At 34.6% G+C, this 15,305-nt stretch overlaps 1 protein-coding gene across 2 annotated transcripts; it reads left to right on the forward strand.

The window, feature by feature from the left end:
- The first annotated feature begins 1,634 nt into the window (after positions 1-1,634).
- LOC136690959 (membrane-spanning 4-domains subfamily A member 4A-like) lies at positions 1,635-5,319 on the forward strand. Of its 2 annotated transcripts, XM_066663119.1 has the most exons (7): positions 1,635-1,744; positions 3,196-3,322; positions 3,434-3,544; positions 3,636-3,692; positions 4,356-4,478; positions 4,982-5,095; positions 5,233-5,319. In XM_066663119.1, the coding sequence occupies exons 3-7, from the start codon at positions 3,446-3,448 to the stop codon at positions 5,296-5,298; spliced, it is 459 nt and encodes a 152-aa protein (XP_066519216.1). In that variant the 5' UTR covers positions 1,635-1,744; positions 3,196-3,322; positions 3,434-3,445; the 3' UTR covers positions 5,299-5,319. The 2 variants fall into 2 exon arrangements, with proteins under 2 accessions (XP_066519216.1, XP_066519218.1); XM_066663121.1 differs by lacking the exon at positions 1,635-1,744 and having other exon boundaries at positions 3,314-3,544.
- The last annotated feature ends 9,986 nt before the right edge of the window (positions 5,320-15,305 follow it).

Consider the following 15,305-nt stretch of genomic DNA (forward strand, 5'->3'; position numbering starts at 1 on the left):
TATTAGTGCATGTGGCTTTAAAATGGGATGTCATTAAAAATTCCTGTCACAAGCTTGCTTTTGGTTTGAATTTATAGAAAGTAGAAAATGAAACATACCTTTAGATATAAGATGCAATAAAATACAAATACCACCATGCTACATTTCTTTTTTTTTTACCAACTCAATTTTGAAGATGTGTAATTATTTGAATTATGAGCACATTTAAACTCAATCAAAAGCGAATAAAATGAGGCTTCCAACTAGTAATGTGATAGCAGCTACACAGCAGCATGTTTAGACTGTTAGTGTATGCCACAAATCACCAAATGTGTTTTGCTTTTTTAGAGACAGCTCTGGCGATAGACAACCAGTGCAATTTATATGGGTTTAGCCTCTCAAAATGCGGAGCTAAATTAAGATTAAAAGTGCACTGAAGGAGTGATATTTTCACAGCCCACAGTTGTATTTCCTCTTTCGTGTTCATGTGTGAAAAATTGCATGCTCATGTCTAAATCTGTAAAAAAAAAAAAGAGCTTGTGGGTGTGTTTGAAAAAAAAAAAATCTGCTGGTGTGAAAACGTTTTTATTATTAACGGCACAGTGGTGCAGCAGGTAGGTGTCGCAGTCACACAGCTCCAGGGGCCTGGAGGTTGTGGGTTCGTTTCCTGCTCCAGGTGACTGTCTGTGAGGAGTTGGTGTGTTCTCCTCGTGTCCGCATGGGTTTCCTCCGGGTGCTCCGGTTTCCTCCCACTGTACAAAAACACACGTTGCAGGTGGATTGGTGACTCAAAAATTGTCCGTAGGTGTGAGTGAATGTGTGTGTGTGTCTGTGTTGCCCTGTGAAGGACTGGCACCCCTTCCAGGGTGTATTCCCACCTTGCGCCCAATGATTCCAGGTTGGCTCTGGATCCACCGCGACCCTGAACTGGATAAGCGCTTACAGATAATGAGATAAAAATATTTTGTGCATGTACAAATATTTGTTTTTCACAGTATGTACTTTTAAGATTTACTGTTTTTTTTTTTTTTTTTTTTTTTTTGCCATTTAAACAATAAAAACTGTTTTGGTACACTGGATATTTACGTAGCTGCTTATAATGGTAACTATATTATTATTATTAGAATCCTTCCAAAATATGCTAAAATAAATATTTGTTTATTTAGAATACACACAATGAAAATCTATTTGAACCTTTCAGATTACATTTTGTGGCCTAATCCAATGTTATTTGATGTGAAACCTCATAAAAATATTTTAGAAACACTATAAATAAGTAACAATATAGAAATACAGAGAATTTCTTGTTATTTGCTGAATGACAGAGTAATCAGAGTTGACGTCAGATTGATTCAAAATTAAACTGAAAGTAAGCACTGTCTTTCATGGAAAAAAAAATTGCAGAATAATACATGCATTTTTTCACATTGGATTACTCCCAGAGGCTTTTGTTTATAGAAGCAGTAGGGTCTGTGATTTCTAACGATATGCACATAATATCAATGAGGCTTGGCATTCATGAGCCATTCAAAAGGGTTAAATGCCATATAGGGAACTAAACACAAAGTCAATGGGAGGAGTTGAGTGAGGAGCTTACAAATTTAAGAAAAAATATCTCAATGTAACCACAGATGTGGTTATTCAGGTCCCTGAACCACAGTCCCAACACAAACCACCCAGAAGTTTCAGAACCTGAAGCAGCTTCATCAGATGAGCACAAAACTAGAGCGGCAGATATTCCTCTAGAAACAGATTTCATTTACAGGTAAAGATTTCCTTTCTTTTTCCAAACATTTGGTTTATTTCTTTTGTTATTGATATTGTAATAAAAATAATGCTGCCAATTTTTGTTGATGTGTTTGTGTCAAAATATAACAGAATTAGTAGCTAGCTTAATCTGAACTATTTTTTCAATAGGTTTAGTTTTTAAATAAACTTGGAAAACTCTCTCTGCACACCTCACTGCAAAAATAATAATAATAATAATAATAATAAATAGTGATTTAAAGTGTTTAAAAGCAAATTAACTGATTTTATCTTAAATAAAAATCTAGAATTTAAAGACTATAAAAGGGGAATTTATATTTAGACAAACTAAAGATGTGATTCACATCAAATCCATGTAAAATGTGTATAATTTATTTTATAAATCCACTTTGGAATTACATTTTACAAAAGTGAAATTTGAATGAAATTTACAGCTGAAAATATAACGAAAAATGTAAAAGTCTAATAATTGCTTTGTTTTCTTTCTAAACAAGGAAGGCCTTTTAATGTCAGTACCAATGTATTAAAGTTTAGTCCATGTTCAAACTTTTCATAATTAAGCCTGGCTTTAAATATGTTTTCTTTACTGTTTGAAATATCACACTGATGGGAATCAAAGTGAAGATTTTTCACACTACACGATGTTTTCAATTTTTGAGAAAGGTAAGTAATGTTTCAGTCTGTGGAACAGGAGCTTTGTGTGCTGCAGTGTTGTCTCTTATATACTGGTAGGATGCAATGTTAAACTTTCAGAAAATATACCCGCTATAGACATTCTTGTCCGTTTCATCAGCGGAGGGTGAATATTATATTTAATTTTATGTTATAATGTTATGTGTATTTATTAAAGAGTTTGCATGGGTTTCCTCTGAGTGACTGTCTGTGAGAAGGGTGGTGTGTTCTCCCTGTGTCTGCATGGGTTTCCTCCGGGTGCTCTGGTTTCCTCCCACGCTCAAAAAACACACGTTGGTAGGTGGATTGGAGACTCAAATGTGTCCGTAGGTGTGAGTGTGTGAATGAATGTGTAAGTGTGTGTCACCTCCTGAAGCCTGGCGCCCCCTCCAGGGTGTGTTCCTGCCTTGTGCCCAGTGATTCCAGGTATGCTCCAGACCCACCGCCACCCTGAACTGGATAAGGGTTACAGACAATGACTAAGACAATGTTTCAGGAGGTCCTTGGGGTCTGGGATTGTGGTAAAGTAGTTCCACTCTTAAAGGTGTATTGAATAATTTGTTGTCTTAAATACCATGATTTAAAGACCACACTCTGTGTGATAAATTACCTTTGATTTCACTGACTTTTATTAATGTTTACTTGTTTTAAGACATTGAATTTCTTTGCAGCATTGCATTTTTTATATGTTAAGGTCAGCTCTAGAACGTCTGATCTTTCATCACTTCAAAATTTGAATATCTCAGAAAATGACATGAACATCTTCTTGTTTTATAGTTAAAGTGTGTGTTGAGGATGGCCACCAGCTTTGTACCCGTTTCTAACATAAAAAACGGCTTCACCATCGTGACCCAGGTGATTCCAGGTGCACCAGGGTAAAGTGGAGGCAGCATCTCAACCTCAGGTACTTTTCAGAGACTTCTGAAAGGAGAGCCCAAAGTGCTGGGGGTAAGAAAGCACTGGACTCTTTTGCTTTCAGATTCACACTGTGCAGTTTAACACTTGTTCTTCACAGACCGTCCAGATCATGATCGGGATCACGACTTTATTGTTTGGCATCGTGTTGACCGCCAACCTCAAAACAGTTTCTGTCATCAGTGGTGTGACTATTTGGGGACCAGTATTTGTAAGAGAATTTCTTTAGTTTCCTTCAATAATTTCAAACACGATAAAAAGCAAAATAACCTTCTTCTTTTTTGTCTTCACTTTCATAACAGTATATCACCACGGGTGCTCTGGCCATTGCTGCAGAAAACAAAGCCCATCCCTCTGTGGTAAATAAACACAGCCCATGGTGTTTACATATATATATTCATTTTAGATTCATATTTTGATTTATAGATCAATTTATACTTTATGGCAACTTTATGGAGAAGAGTTAGATTTACCCCACTACAGCTAGAGCCTGTAGATCCACTTGATGCACTCTATCCCTTCACTCAAGTTCAGTTTCTGACCACACAACTGCGGTTTTTCTGATAAAAAAATTAATGAATCATTGTCATTTGAGAAGTGTCTCTGATGGGTAATAAAGCCCAGCAACACCACACACACACACACACACACACACACACACACACACACACACACTACTATGCTGGTGTCTCTGCCGTGCTGAGTGTGGTCTAGCCCTCCAAAAATAAATTAAACCAAGTGCTAGCCTGTGTTTGAGGCATATGTCTCTGTAAAGCCATTTGCATACTGCTACAGCACAAAACACACACATTTATTCCAGGTTTAAAGAGTTAATGCAAAACCAGCAACATATATTTAGTAAACAGAATGGAATACACACTTTAAATATATGCATTTGAAGAGACAAACGTTCATGCTCATTTCACACTTCTGACCTGAGTGTGTTTTTAAAGCATTATAAGTAGTTAAGTAATCTACTCTGTAAAGTGATGCTGTTGTTTTTTCTGTGTCCTTTCCTGCAGGTGAGAGCATCTCTGGCCATGAATGTGATCAGTTCTGTGATTGCTGGAGTAGCCATCATCTTCCTGTCGTTTAGTTTACATACATTATGTTCTTATTCCTCATGTTCTGGTTACAATACTAAGGTGTATATTTCTCCAATACTTGATTAATGTGTACATAAAAACCATAAAATTCAATATAAAATATTGGACATAAATATGTACTGGAAATAAAACAGAAAGAATTGGTTTGTAAATCCCCAGTTTATGATAAACTAATAATAATCAGTAATAATTTAGTAAAGAAATGTCTGCCATAATCTGACAAATCACTTTCAGATTGCATATGAAAAAAAGTTGGTTTTTTTAGCAAGAAAGAGGAAGACCCTCCAGATTGTTGTCAGTCTGAATCTCCATCATGTTGTTAGAGAAAAGATTGGCGTCAGTGTCCATGGCATGAGTAGATTTCCCATCTGTGAACACTAAAAGACACAAGCACATTTTGGAGCCTTCTAAATGTTGTTTTAGGAGCAACCCTGTTTATTTCAGCCACAGAGTTTTAAGGCAGAAAAAAACTGCATGCCACAAGATGCTCAGACCCCATCAATATCAAAATGTGAACTTCTCTGGATTATCATGTGTTTCAGAGCCTGACTGAGGGTGCAAATGGTGTTCTGATGGTGTTCTCAGTGCTGGAAATAATAATCTCCATCTACTCGTCTGTGTTCATCTGCAGAGTGACCTGCTGCCTTGAAATCATGGTTAGACTCTGCCTCCATTTTGTCACACTGCTGATAGTAGGATTTGTATTTACTGATTAGATGTTTCTTGGTAGAAGTGAAAAGCAGATTGACCTGGTTCTGAATACGAAGCTGAGAATGGTTTCTTTATGTTGCAGGAATTTCACAAAAATGATCCTCAAACAAACACTCTGGATGAGGACAACGTCCAAATTTCACACTGAATATTTTTTTTTACATATACCTTTATATGGTTACATTTTAGATTTATCTTTATTAAATTATATTCATAGCTATGTAGATTTCTGCATTTATTACCAGCTTTATTAATTGTTATTATTATTATTATTAATAATAATAATATAATTTAAGTTGTAAATCAGTTCCTGTTAAGTTTAAAATTAATTTTTATTAATTCATATTTTTCTCTCTTTTTTTAAGCTCATATATTTCTCCTAGTTTTATTTATGCTCCAAAGTAAAGGTTACTTATGTTAAGGTCATAATTAGTTCCTTAGTTTTTTTTTCTTGTTTAATATTCAAGTGGTTTATTGAGGGATTTTATGTATATTAATATACAAACTACAATTTCAAAGATGTTAGTATGCTGTGCAAAATCTAAATAAAAACAAAACAAAATGCAATGATATGCAAACCATTTAATTTCCAAGATTACATTATAAATGTTGAAACATATACAGTTATTGTTATTATTCTAAAATAGTTACCTATTTTGAATTTGATACCATTTAATTTAGTTCCCTTAAAGTTGGGATGGGGGCATGTTTACCACTGTGTTGCATCACCTCTCCTTTTAACAGAAATGAGAATTGAGAAATATCTGATGTAAGTAAATAAACCACAGTTGATTCCAAACTGAGACATAAGCACGTGTTGTCAATGTGCTATCAATGACATGGACCAGCATCATACAGGAGCAAAGATTGCAAGAGAGAGAGAGAGAGAGAGAGAGAGAGAGAAAGAGAGAGAAAAAAAGAAAATAATGTCTGGACAATGGAGAGATGAGAACAGGACCTTGCAGTTCAGTGGCTTTTCCTCTTTATTGCACTTGTGTGTTTAATTTTTACACATTTGGGACCACGTATGTAGGATTGTTTGTTGATCACTGGCAGCAATTTAATGACCTTATATTCTCAGGAAAACTGTGGTGGTACCATCAAGGGAACATGTTCAGTATTGTTAGTTAGTGAATGTTTTTGCATCATATTCTATTATAATTGTAGGTTTTAATATGTACTTTTATTATACACAGTTCTGTACTGAAATATTACAAATATTTCCCTCTGGAGAAGAGAATGTAAATAAATTTTAGGGAATTCAACTGGACTTTAGGAATTAGAATTAGAATCACTTTGTTGGCCACTGTACTGCACACATTTAACCCAATTAAATGGGTTAAATTTGTTCTCCACATTTAACCCAATACATGCAGTCAAACACACATGTACACACATAAATGAACACTAGGGGGCAGTGAGCAGTGCCTGGAGTGGTGGGCGGCCCTAGCCACCGTCTACTGTAAAAAAAAAATTTTAGAACTCTTTTTTTTTTTTTTGGTCCACCATTGAGTTAATATTAGTCATTCACCAATAGATAATATGTTACTGCAAATGCACACATTTTACAATAAAATAAAATATTTAGTGGTATGATCCAGTAAAAAGGAACAATATCATCACGTCTCCCCCTCTCTGGGAACAACTGATGTAACATAACAGTACACACATGAATATAAATGCATAGGAGAAGAACTTCACCTGACCTAAATAGGCAACACCAGCCAGCCAGACAGGTTATGGACATACAGTTTGTTTACAGCTGTTAAAACAGTGATTAAATAAGTAAATCATTAAAATAATGAATGTGAACAAGAGCCCATTTTAACTGTACAGCAGAGGTATAAACTGTAGGCTGCCACCCCCCCCCCCACCCACTGCAGCATGCAGGTGTTGCAGCCCTCTCATTTTGTCTGCACTAATTCAGTGACATTGTGTTATTTTGTACACAGTTTATTATTGGTTCCTGAGAGCGTATCCCCTAATGGATGAATCTCAGTTCAGATCTGATCTTACATTTAGACAGAAGTTTCATATCCGTGCACTGGATTCACACCTTCTGCTGTGTGTCTTTATAAGGTTTTATCTTCTGCAAGTTATTTTAGTACCAGGCAGGTGTTAATAGGTCCTCAGGCAGGTGTTACTATGACTTCATCAATGCTAAACACCTGGTTCATGTTATAACCAGGGATGGACAATTATTAATATTTATATCAAAACTGCAGTTTGAAAGAGTGAATTTTTCAAATTGAATGAGCTCTTATTTAGATTCTAGGCTGCGTTATCAACAACAGCATTGTTAACAAGTAACAATTAGCCCAACCTTTGTTTTATTTTTTCCCTATCTGATTCTGTCTTTTTGTTAGGCCTAAGTGATAGGAACTATCCAAACTGTAAATGTGTGTGTGTGTGTGTGTGTGTGTGAGAGAGAGAGAGAGAGAGAGAGAGAGAATTGCAGATTTTAATATTTCTAAAATAATGCAAATCCCTTAATGAATATTAATACATAAACATTTACTAATTTACCAAGTATAATAAATATCTTTATGAAAAATATGGCTAAAACATGCCCTTTCATTGCAATTTATGTAAAATTAAAAACAATTTTAAAATAAGTACGTTGGAATGTGTGAATCTGTAAAAAAGAATCTCATGTTTGTGGATGTGTTTGTTGATGCAAAAAAAAAAAAATTAAAGTGTTTTGAGGAGGAGAAGTAAAATTCAAATATTCTCCTGTCATTTTATGGTAACTGTAGTATAGTATTAAAAATGAAAACAAACAAACAAACAAACAAAAAAAAAATCCACAGAATTGAACCTAAAAATGAAGCAGTGTGAGAAGTGAGGAGTTTATTGGGCGCTGCATTCGTTCTGAGCTCCATCAGGAAAAAGCTGCAGAAGACTATGATGGATTTGTTCTGTTCTTGTGGATAGTATTGTGTCCAAAAGTATGTTGGAGTTTGGTTTAGACAGTTTACAGATGTTGTTTTTAATGTTATCGTTATGAAAGAAGCATTTTAATACTTTATTTATTTTGTCATTTAGTATTTTTTGTTAATTTTGCTTTTCATGTTTTTATTTGTTATTTTTTTGTTGAATAAAATGAAAAAAGAACAGGAGAATGTTTGAATTTTGAATAACTATTATAATTTACTCCAAAACACTAATACATATTTATATATAATCTCAGCACTAAAAGATACTTTGCTAAAACTCATCTAATATTCCACCACTGCAAAATTTGGCATCATGTCTACCATGTATGTGTTTACAGTTTCTGTCAACACTGGTGTGAATTTGTGGGGACCTATATTTGTAAGTTTGTATTGTGTAGCCTTCATATCTTTCAAATATAATGAAAACAAAATTATCTTCTTTCTTCTTCTGCTTTATCTCCTTTTTATCTGTTTGACAGTATATCATCTCTGGTGCTTTGTCTGTTGCTGCAGGAAATAAAGCCCCAGTGTGGTATGTAAACGCATGGTGTATTTTTTTTTTTTTTAATTTAGCTTTAGATACATATCATTTCTACTTTATGTAGAAGATCCCCTTGTAAGATACTCCAGTACACCACTGGTGATTTTCCATTGTATGAAATAGGCTCAGCTCGACTCGGCATGGCTCAATGTACTATTCCCTGGTCACTTTTTCACTAGCACAACCCATCTCTAACAGGAACTGTGGGCTTTGAAAATCACAATTATGGCATCAGTAACTTTAGGCGCGGTTTACTCCTTGAGAATTTTTTTTTTCACACCCCTGTTCTCACAGATCAGAGTTTTCCTTGTGGTGACCTCCAGCTCAGCTCTCACTGAAGTTTTCGTCTGCCATGAAGCCAAAGTGTATTTGAACCTCTAAGAAAACATCACAGTGTAATTTTATGAGCTGTTGTTGTGAGTTGGATAAAAACAAATGTAACCTCTGCTGTAACCTGGAGATTTTACAAGCAGCGGGTTTTTGCTAGAGGTCTGCATTTTGCTGTGTAAACAAATATCTCTGACCAATCAACACTCTGAAAAGCATACATGTCACATTTAGTATCTACTCGGCTTGCTTTGTACCAGGCACAAGCAGGGACTAAAAAGTACCCCGGTTCCAGGGACCGGATTTTTCTAGTGGAAAAGCAAAAGATCCAAGCTGAGTCAAGATCTATTGATGAACATTAAACCTCCACTTAAGATTAATTTCTTGATATGGAAATTGATGAAACACTGACAATTAAGAAGTGTCACTGATGTGTGCAAGAGCCCCAGAAAATCCACATCCTGCATGCGCGCGCACACACACACACAAACACACACACACACACACACACACACACTTCATGAGAAAACCCTGTGCATTATGTTCTTGATGTTAATGCCCAGCAGATGGCACAATAGTAAACTATGCTGAAGACCTGTTGTTTTGAATTTGCATAATTTAATACTGCTGTAAAGTTAATAACACTACATTCACACATTTATAATAACACTTTCACAATGCAGATATTGTGGTCTGTGTTCAGGTGAGACAGAAGCCACACCTTTTGGATTTACAGCATAAAGACCAAGTAATTTTATCATTTATCACCTATCACACAGGCCACAGCATAAATAAACGAATAGATTCGTTTCCTGGTTCCACAACCACACATACAGCTACACTTGCAAACAAACATGTTAACTTTTATTCTCCTTAACAAAACAAAATCAATAACATTAATCTGTTTTCAATAAATGAAAGAAAAAGGGGAGGACAAAGCTAAGGCTTCTTTTATGATTATACTGTGGGAGACCTGATACTTGCTGAATTTATTTTAAGTGTATCAACAATATTCTTGGTATGTTTACAGAAGTACAGCACCAGCTCCCAATGCAATGCTCAAGTCAGAAGCTATTAGGACAGGAGTACTACAGTGACAAATCAATGCCTTATCCTGTTTAATTAATTTGTCAAATGATCAGTAACACTAGCAGTAATTTTACAAAACACATAATAATAACCATAAATGCTTGGGAGGCTTCTGATATAATGTTCAATAATGCCTGAATTTTGGCTTCAAGAGAATATACTTGCCAATTTTTGACATTACCTTTAGAATGTAACAGGTGCATTTCATAACCCAAATGGCATTAGTGAATATTGAAGAAAGGTGATCTGGAGTAACAAAAGTTGAAATTTCATCAGGAAAAAAGAGTTAAATGAACTTGCCTCTATCCCTTCAATAAGTCTAGATTAGTTACAGTCCCAAAGCTCTGCACTCTTCTATTCTTGGCAAAGGAAAATAATAATAGTTTGTAATGCAATTCAGTGTCAATACAAAATACACTGGTGTCCTCAATCAGGCAAGGATAACTCCAGAAGCAGGCTTGTACATGGTGTAGCTAAACCATTATCATTGTCATTAAGACATAGATAACACATTTACTTATTTGGTGAAGTTTAGTGAGGTTAACACAATACATATGCCACTTAATTCATGTACCTTGACATTAGTGTCATGATTAAGCACATTAGTTTGGAACTACAGAAAACAAGGAAAAATGGCCACGCAACACAATAACCTGAGCAGTGTGAGATAATAACCTGGGCAGTGTGTGACATTATTGTGTGTGGCCACTGACCACTGTTACATCTAACACATTTGTTCAAGCCCACATTTGTCCAAGTCCAAAATCTTTAATGTCGCGATATTGTGTCCGCTAAGAAAAAAATAGTGTAAAGATAAACTGCTCTATTTCTTCTAGCATAAAAAATAAGGACAAAGAAAAGAAAGTAAGAAAACAAATATGAAAGACAAAGAGACTGTAGAAGTGCAGTATTAGGTCAGATAATCACAACCCCCAACACTAACCCTCCAACAGTTTCAGAAGCTCAAGTAGCTTCCTGTAGAGAAACCAACAGCACAGAGTCATTCAGCCTCTACAGCTAAGGTACAGACTTCTTTCCTCTCACAGATTTCTGATATTTTTTCTTTTGCCTATTGAAAATTCTAATACATTTTGATATCAATAAAGTTTATAATCATGTGGAAAAAACTCACATTACTTTAATTAGAAACAGTAACTTTGTGTTATATATATGTATATATATATATATATATATATATATATATATATATATATATATATATATATATATATATAATATTTATATTTAATATATTTTATATATAATATATAATATTTCCATGCCTCATTTTAAACATTTTTTTACACATTGTTTTTTTTTAACTAATTGGGAAATTTAAAAGAAATACTGAACATCCCTTTTGTTTTGCACAGGCCTCATTACATGGTCACGTTCTAGAAAAATCTGTTACTTTTTATTTTATCTCTGTAGTGATTTAACAAAACAAAATGTAAATTTTGAATAACACTGAGTACAACATATTTCAGTAAATAATAATATATATTTTTAAAAGATGATAATATTAATTTGTATTTTCTTATTTTTAAAACACTATAGTGTAAAAGAGGTGCTAAATGAATAATCTTGCTGTGTTTTGCCTTGCAACTTAATAAAATATATAAAATATATGAAAATAAGCATGATTGTTATTACCACTAATAATGTTTCTACTAAAGTAGTTTTTACCATGTCATCTTTTTTTTCCACATAACTGATGTTACAAGACACATTTGTTTATTTATTTAATTATTTAGCACCTCTCATACACCGTGGCTTTTCAAATTATTATTTGTTAAATTATAATAATATTTTTTATTATTATTATTGGTTGTTATGCATGTTATTGTTACTATTGTTACTTGTATTATAATTGTTGATGTTGTTATTTATAACTAGAATATAAATATACGATTTTTGGTTGATTTATTAATGATAATTCTTCTGTAGGGCACTGTTTAGAAGCTTTTTTTTGACCCATCTTAAACTGACTGAAACAATAATGTAATATCTCTGGCTGCTGTTGTTAACTCTGGTGTCAGTTTGACTTTAAAACTGAAGTGCTGTAGATGTTGAGAGAACATTATTGTTTTGTCCTCTGTCCTTCATCTTCTGCAGCTCAGAAGTTTGAGTTAAAGATGACCACCAGTGAAGTACCTGCTAATGTCTCTGAAAATGGCTTCACCATCCTGACCCATGTGGTCCCACCATTCACACCTCCATCTGGAAAAAGTCCTGAGGAATTTGAGCTGGGAACTGAATATGGTTTTCTGAGAGAGTCAAAAGTTTTGGGGGTAAGAGGGTGGGTTATAAACCCAGCTTCTCATTGGTACACTGTGGAAAATTAAACAGTCCAAACCCAAAATTAAATCATCTACATTAAGATATGTAATTTGAGAATGAGTAAATGTTTCTCAGGGCGGCATGATGGCGTAGCAGGTAGTGTCGCAGTCACACCGCTCCGGGTGACTCTCTGTGAGGAGCTGGTGTGTTCTCCCTGTGTTTGTGTGGGTTTCTTCCGGGTGCTCCGGTTTCGTCCCAATTGTCCAAAAAAACACACGTTAGAAGGTGGCGACTCAAAAAAGTGTCTGTAGGTGTAACTTAATGTAACTTAATTTCATGCAAACCTATGATATAAAAAAATGTACATTCAAATGTTTCAGTGTTCTTTCTGTGTAGTAAATATATTGCTATATTATAAGTTGGGGCTTAAAACAATTCTGTATAGAGAAGATAACTGCACAGTAACCGGGAATATCTAGGTTAATATAGTTCTGACATCAATGTTATTTACCCTTTTGAACTGAGTAACAGTGTGTAGTGTTTACAGTCTCCTCCTACGAAACAAGAGGACCCTTCAAGATACTGAGGTGTCATCAGAACACGAATAAAAAACAGCAGCACTTAATTCCCAGGAGATTAGCAGCACTCTGTAGCAGCTCTGCACCAGTCTGCAGTGATATCAGAGGAGCTGTTGGATTTTAGTTAAATTTAGTACTTCATTCACTTTCAGAATTTTTTCGCCTTTTGTTTGAAACTTCCAGTTCCACTTTAACTGTTGCAGTAGAATCAGATGATAAAGTTTGGAACTTGTCTGGGTGGATTTTTTAGAAACTGGAACTCACTCTATTTGAACTAAATATCCCTGCTGTTGTGGGGAAAACTGATGTTCTTCTCTTTCTTTCCACAGACCGTGCAGATCATGATTGGGACCCTGACCTATTTGTTTGGCATCGTGTCAACAACTTACTTTCAAAGCGTCTCTGGCTACAGTCAAGTGCATCGCTGGGGGTCAATGATCGTATGTTCACTTTAGTGTTAAATTCTTAACAAAACTATAACACTTCAACACTATTATATTACACTGCCATCATGAAGCCCTTAATGAGTTTTAACTGATGAGACATAAGCATTGAGATGGCTTTGTATTACTGCATTATTAAATATTACAATTATGAATTCATGATTTCCCAGTTTTATATATTATTGTATTGGTTTATTTTATAATGTTTTGGCTTAATTGTTGCTAATTGATTATTGCTGCCTGAATAAAGAGATACTTATTTTCCCTAGATAATTCCAATGCAAAACTTTTTGTTTCTTTTTTGTTTCATTTTCCATGTGAACGCAGCTACACAAAGTGATAAATTGTAACCTAGATAACAGATTCAGCCTTAAAATTTCACTCTGCAACTACTCTTAAAGACTACTTGTAAGACAAGCTGGATCTGCCCATGGCACTTGCTATTTCACACTAGTGAGAAAATTCAATTTTGTAATGTTTTCTAGCCAGCTCATTTTAATGTGGCGCATTAAAAAATGTTAATGCACCACAGATAATGCTTAAAATCACAGCAACAGCAAATTAATTCATTTTAAGTTATCAATATGATATTAGGCCAAATTTCTGTGTAAATTATTATGTTTAATATTTAAAATAAAATTACCCTGGAAAACAGGGTAGTTTAACAACATCTTAATAACATAGTAACAAGCAGCCGTCTCGCGTGCAAAGGGTTAAAAATCATTTTAGTGATTTTTTTTGTGTTTAAGTCTGGGTTTAAACCAAACAAGCAACACTCAAGCCTTCTGTGTTTTTGACAGTACATCGGCTCTGGGGCTCTTTCAGTTGTAATGGCAAATCAACCACATCCATATCTGGTATATAACCAATTTAAATATATAATAAGTTGATGTTTTATATATATATATATATATATATATATATATATATATATATATATATATATATATATATATATATATATATATATATGTAACAGAAACGTTTATGTGTTTTGTTGATTTGTGTTTGTCTGTTCTTGTGTAGATTAGATATTCTCTGGTGATGAATGTGATCAGTGCTGTGGTTTCAGGAATCGCTGTCCTCCTGCTGTCCCTTGATATGAACATAGCTTTAAATTACAGCACCTACCAGGTACTTTGAAGTGGCTTAATGTAATAAACAATAATTATATGAATATTCCACAGTTCTTTTCTGTAAAGTACAACTCAGAGTAAAGGAAGAATCAAACTAATTTCCCTTCTAGTACAATTTTCTCAGGCACAAATAAGCAGCCCACCTGAGTAAATGCAGGATTGATCCAGGATGCTCTGATGGACACGTTTGTTATAATACAGAATCTCTGAGACATTATTTGGTGCACTGCTATGGATAACACATTGCTTGTGGTGGAGTGAACACAGTATGAAAGTATATTCCTCCTGTGGGTTGGTGCTAACACAAGGCAGAATGAAGGAGAAGCCGATTTGTCTAACTTGTGTTTTGACCAGGGTCCGTTCTGGGATCTGTCTCGAAGTATCAGTGGAGTTCTGCTGGTGTTCTCAGTGCTGGAGATTATCATCTCTGTCTGCTCATCATTGTTCATCTGCAGACCAACCTGCTCCACTGACACCGTGGTTAGACCCTGCCTCACAGTGCCTCACATTGGTGATAATAACGTTTATGTTCCTGGTGTTTACTGAGCTGAGTGACAACTCTTTTCTTGTTACAGGTTTTTCACTTCAATCCTGAAACTACCAACGAGGATGAGGAGAACATCTGAATTTCCTGTTAAATTATTACAGTTAAAATTTTAACATTTATCTTGCTTTGTTTCTACATTTCTAATAATTTTATTTTTATTTCTTCTACATATTCTTCTACATATTTCTTCTACTTATATTTTATTTAACTCTACTTTTATTGTTGTAAAGTCCAAACATTATTTTTGCTGAATTTCTAACACTCAGGATATAAAAATA

The sequence above is a fragment of the Hoplias malabaricus genome, chromosome 3, assembly GCF_029633855.1.
Source record: "Hoplias malabaricus isolate fHopMal1 chromosome 3, fHopMal1.hap1, whole genome shotgun sequence".
Classification (NCBI taxonomy): domain Eukaryota; kingdom Metazoa; phylum Chordata; class Actinopteri; order Characiformes; family Erythrinidae; genus Hoplias; species Hoplias malabaricus.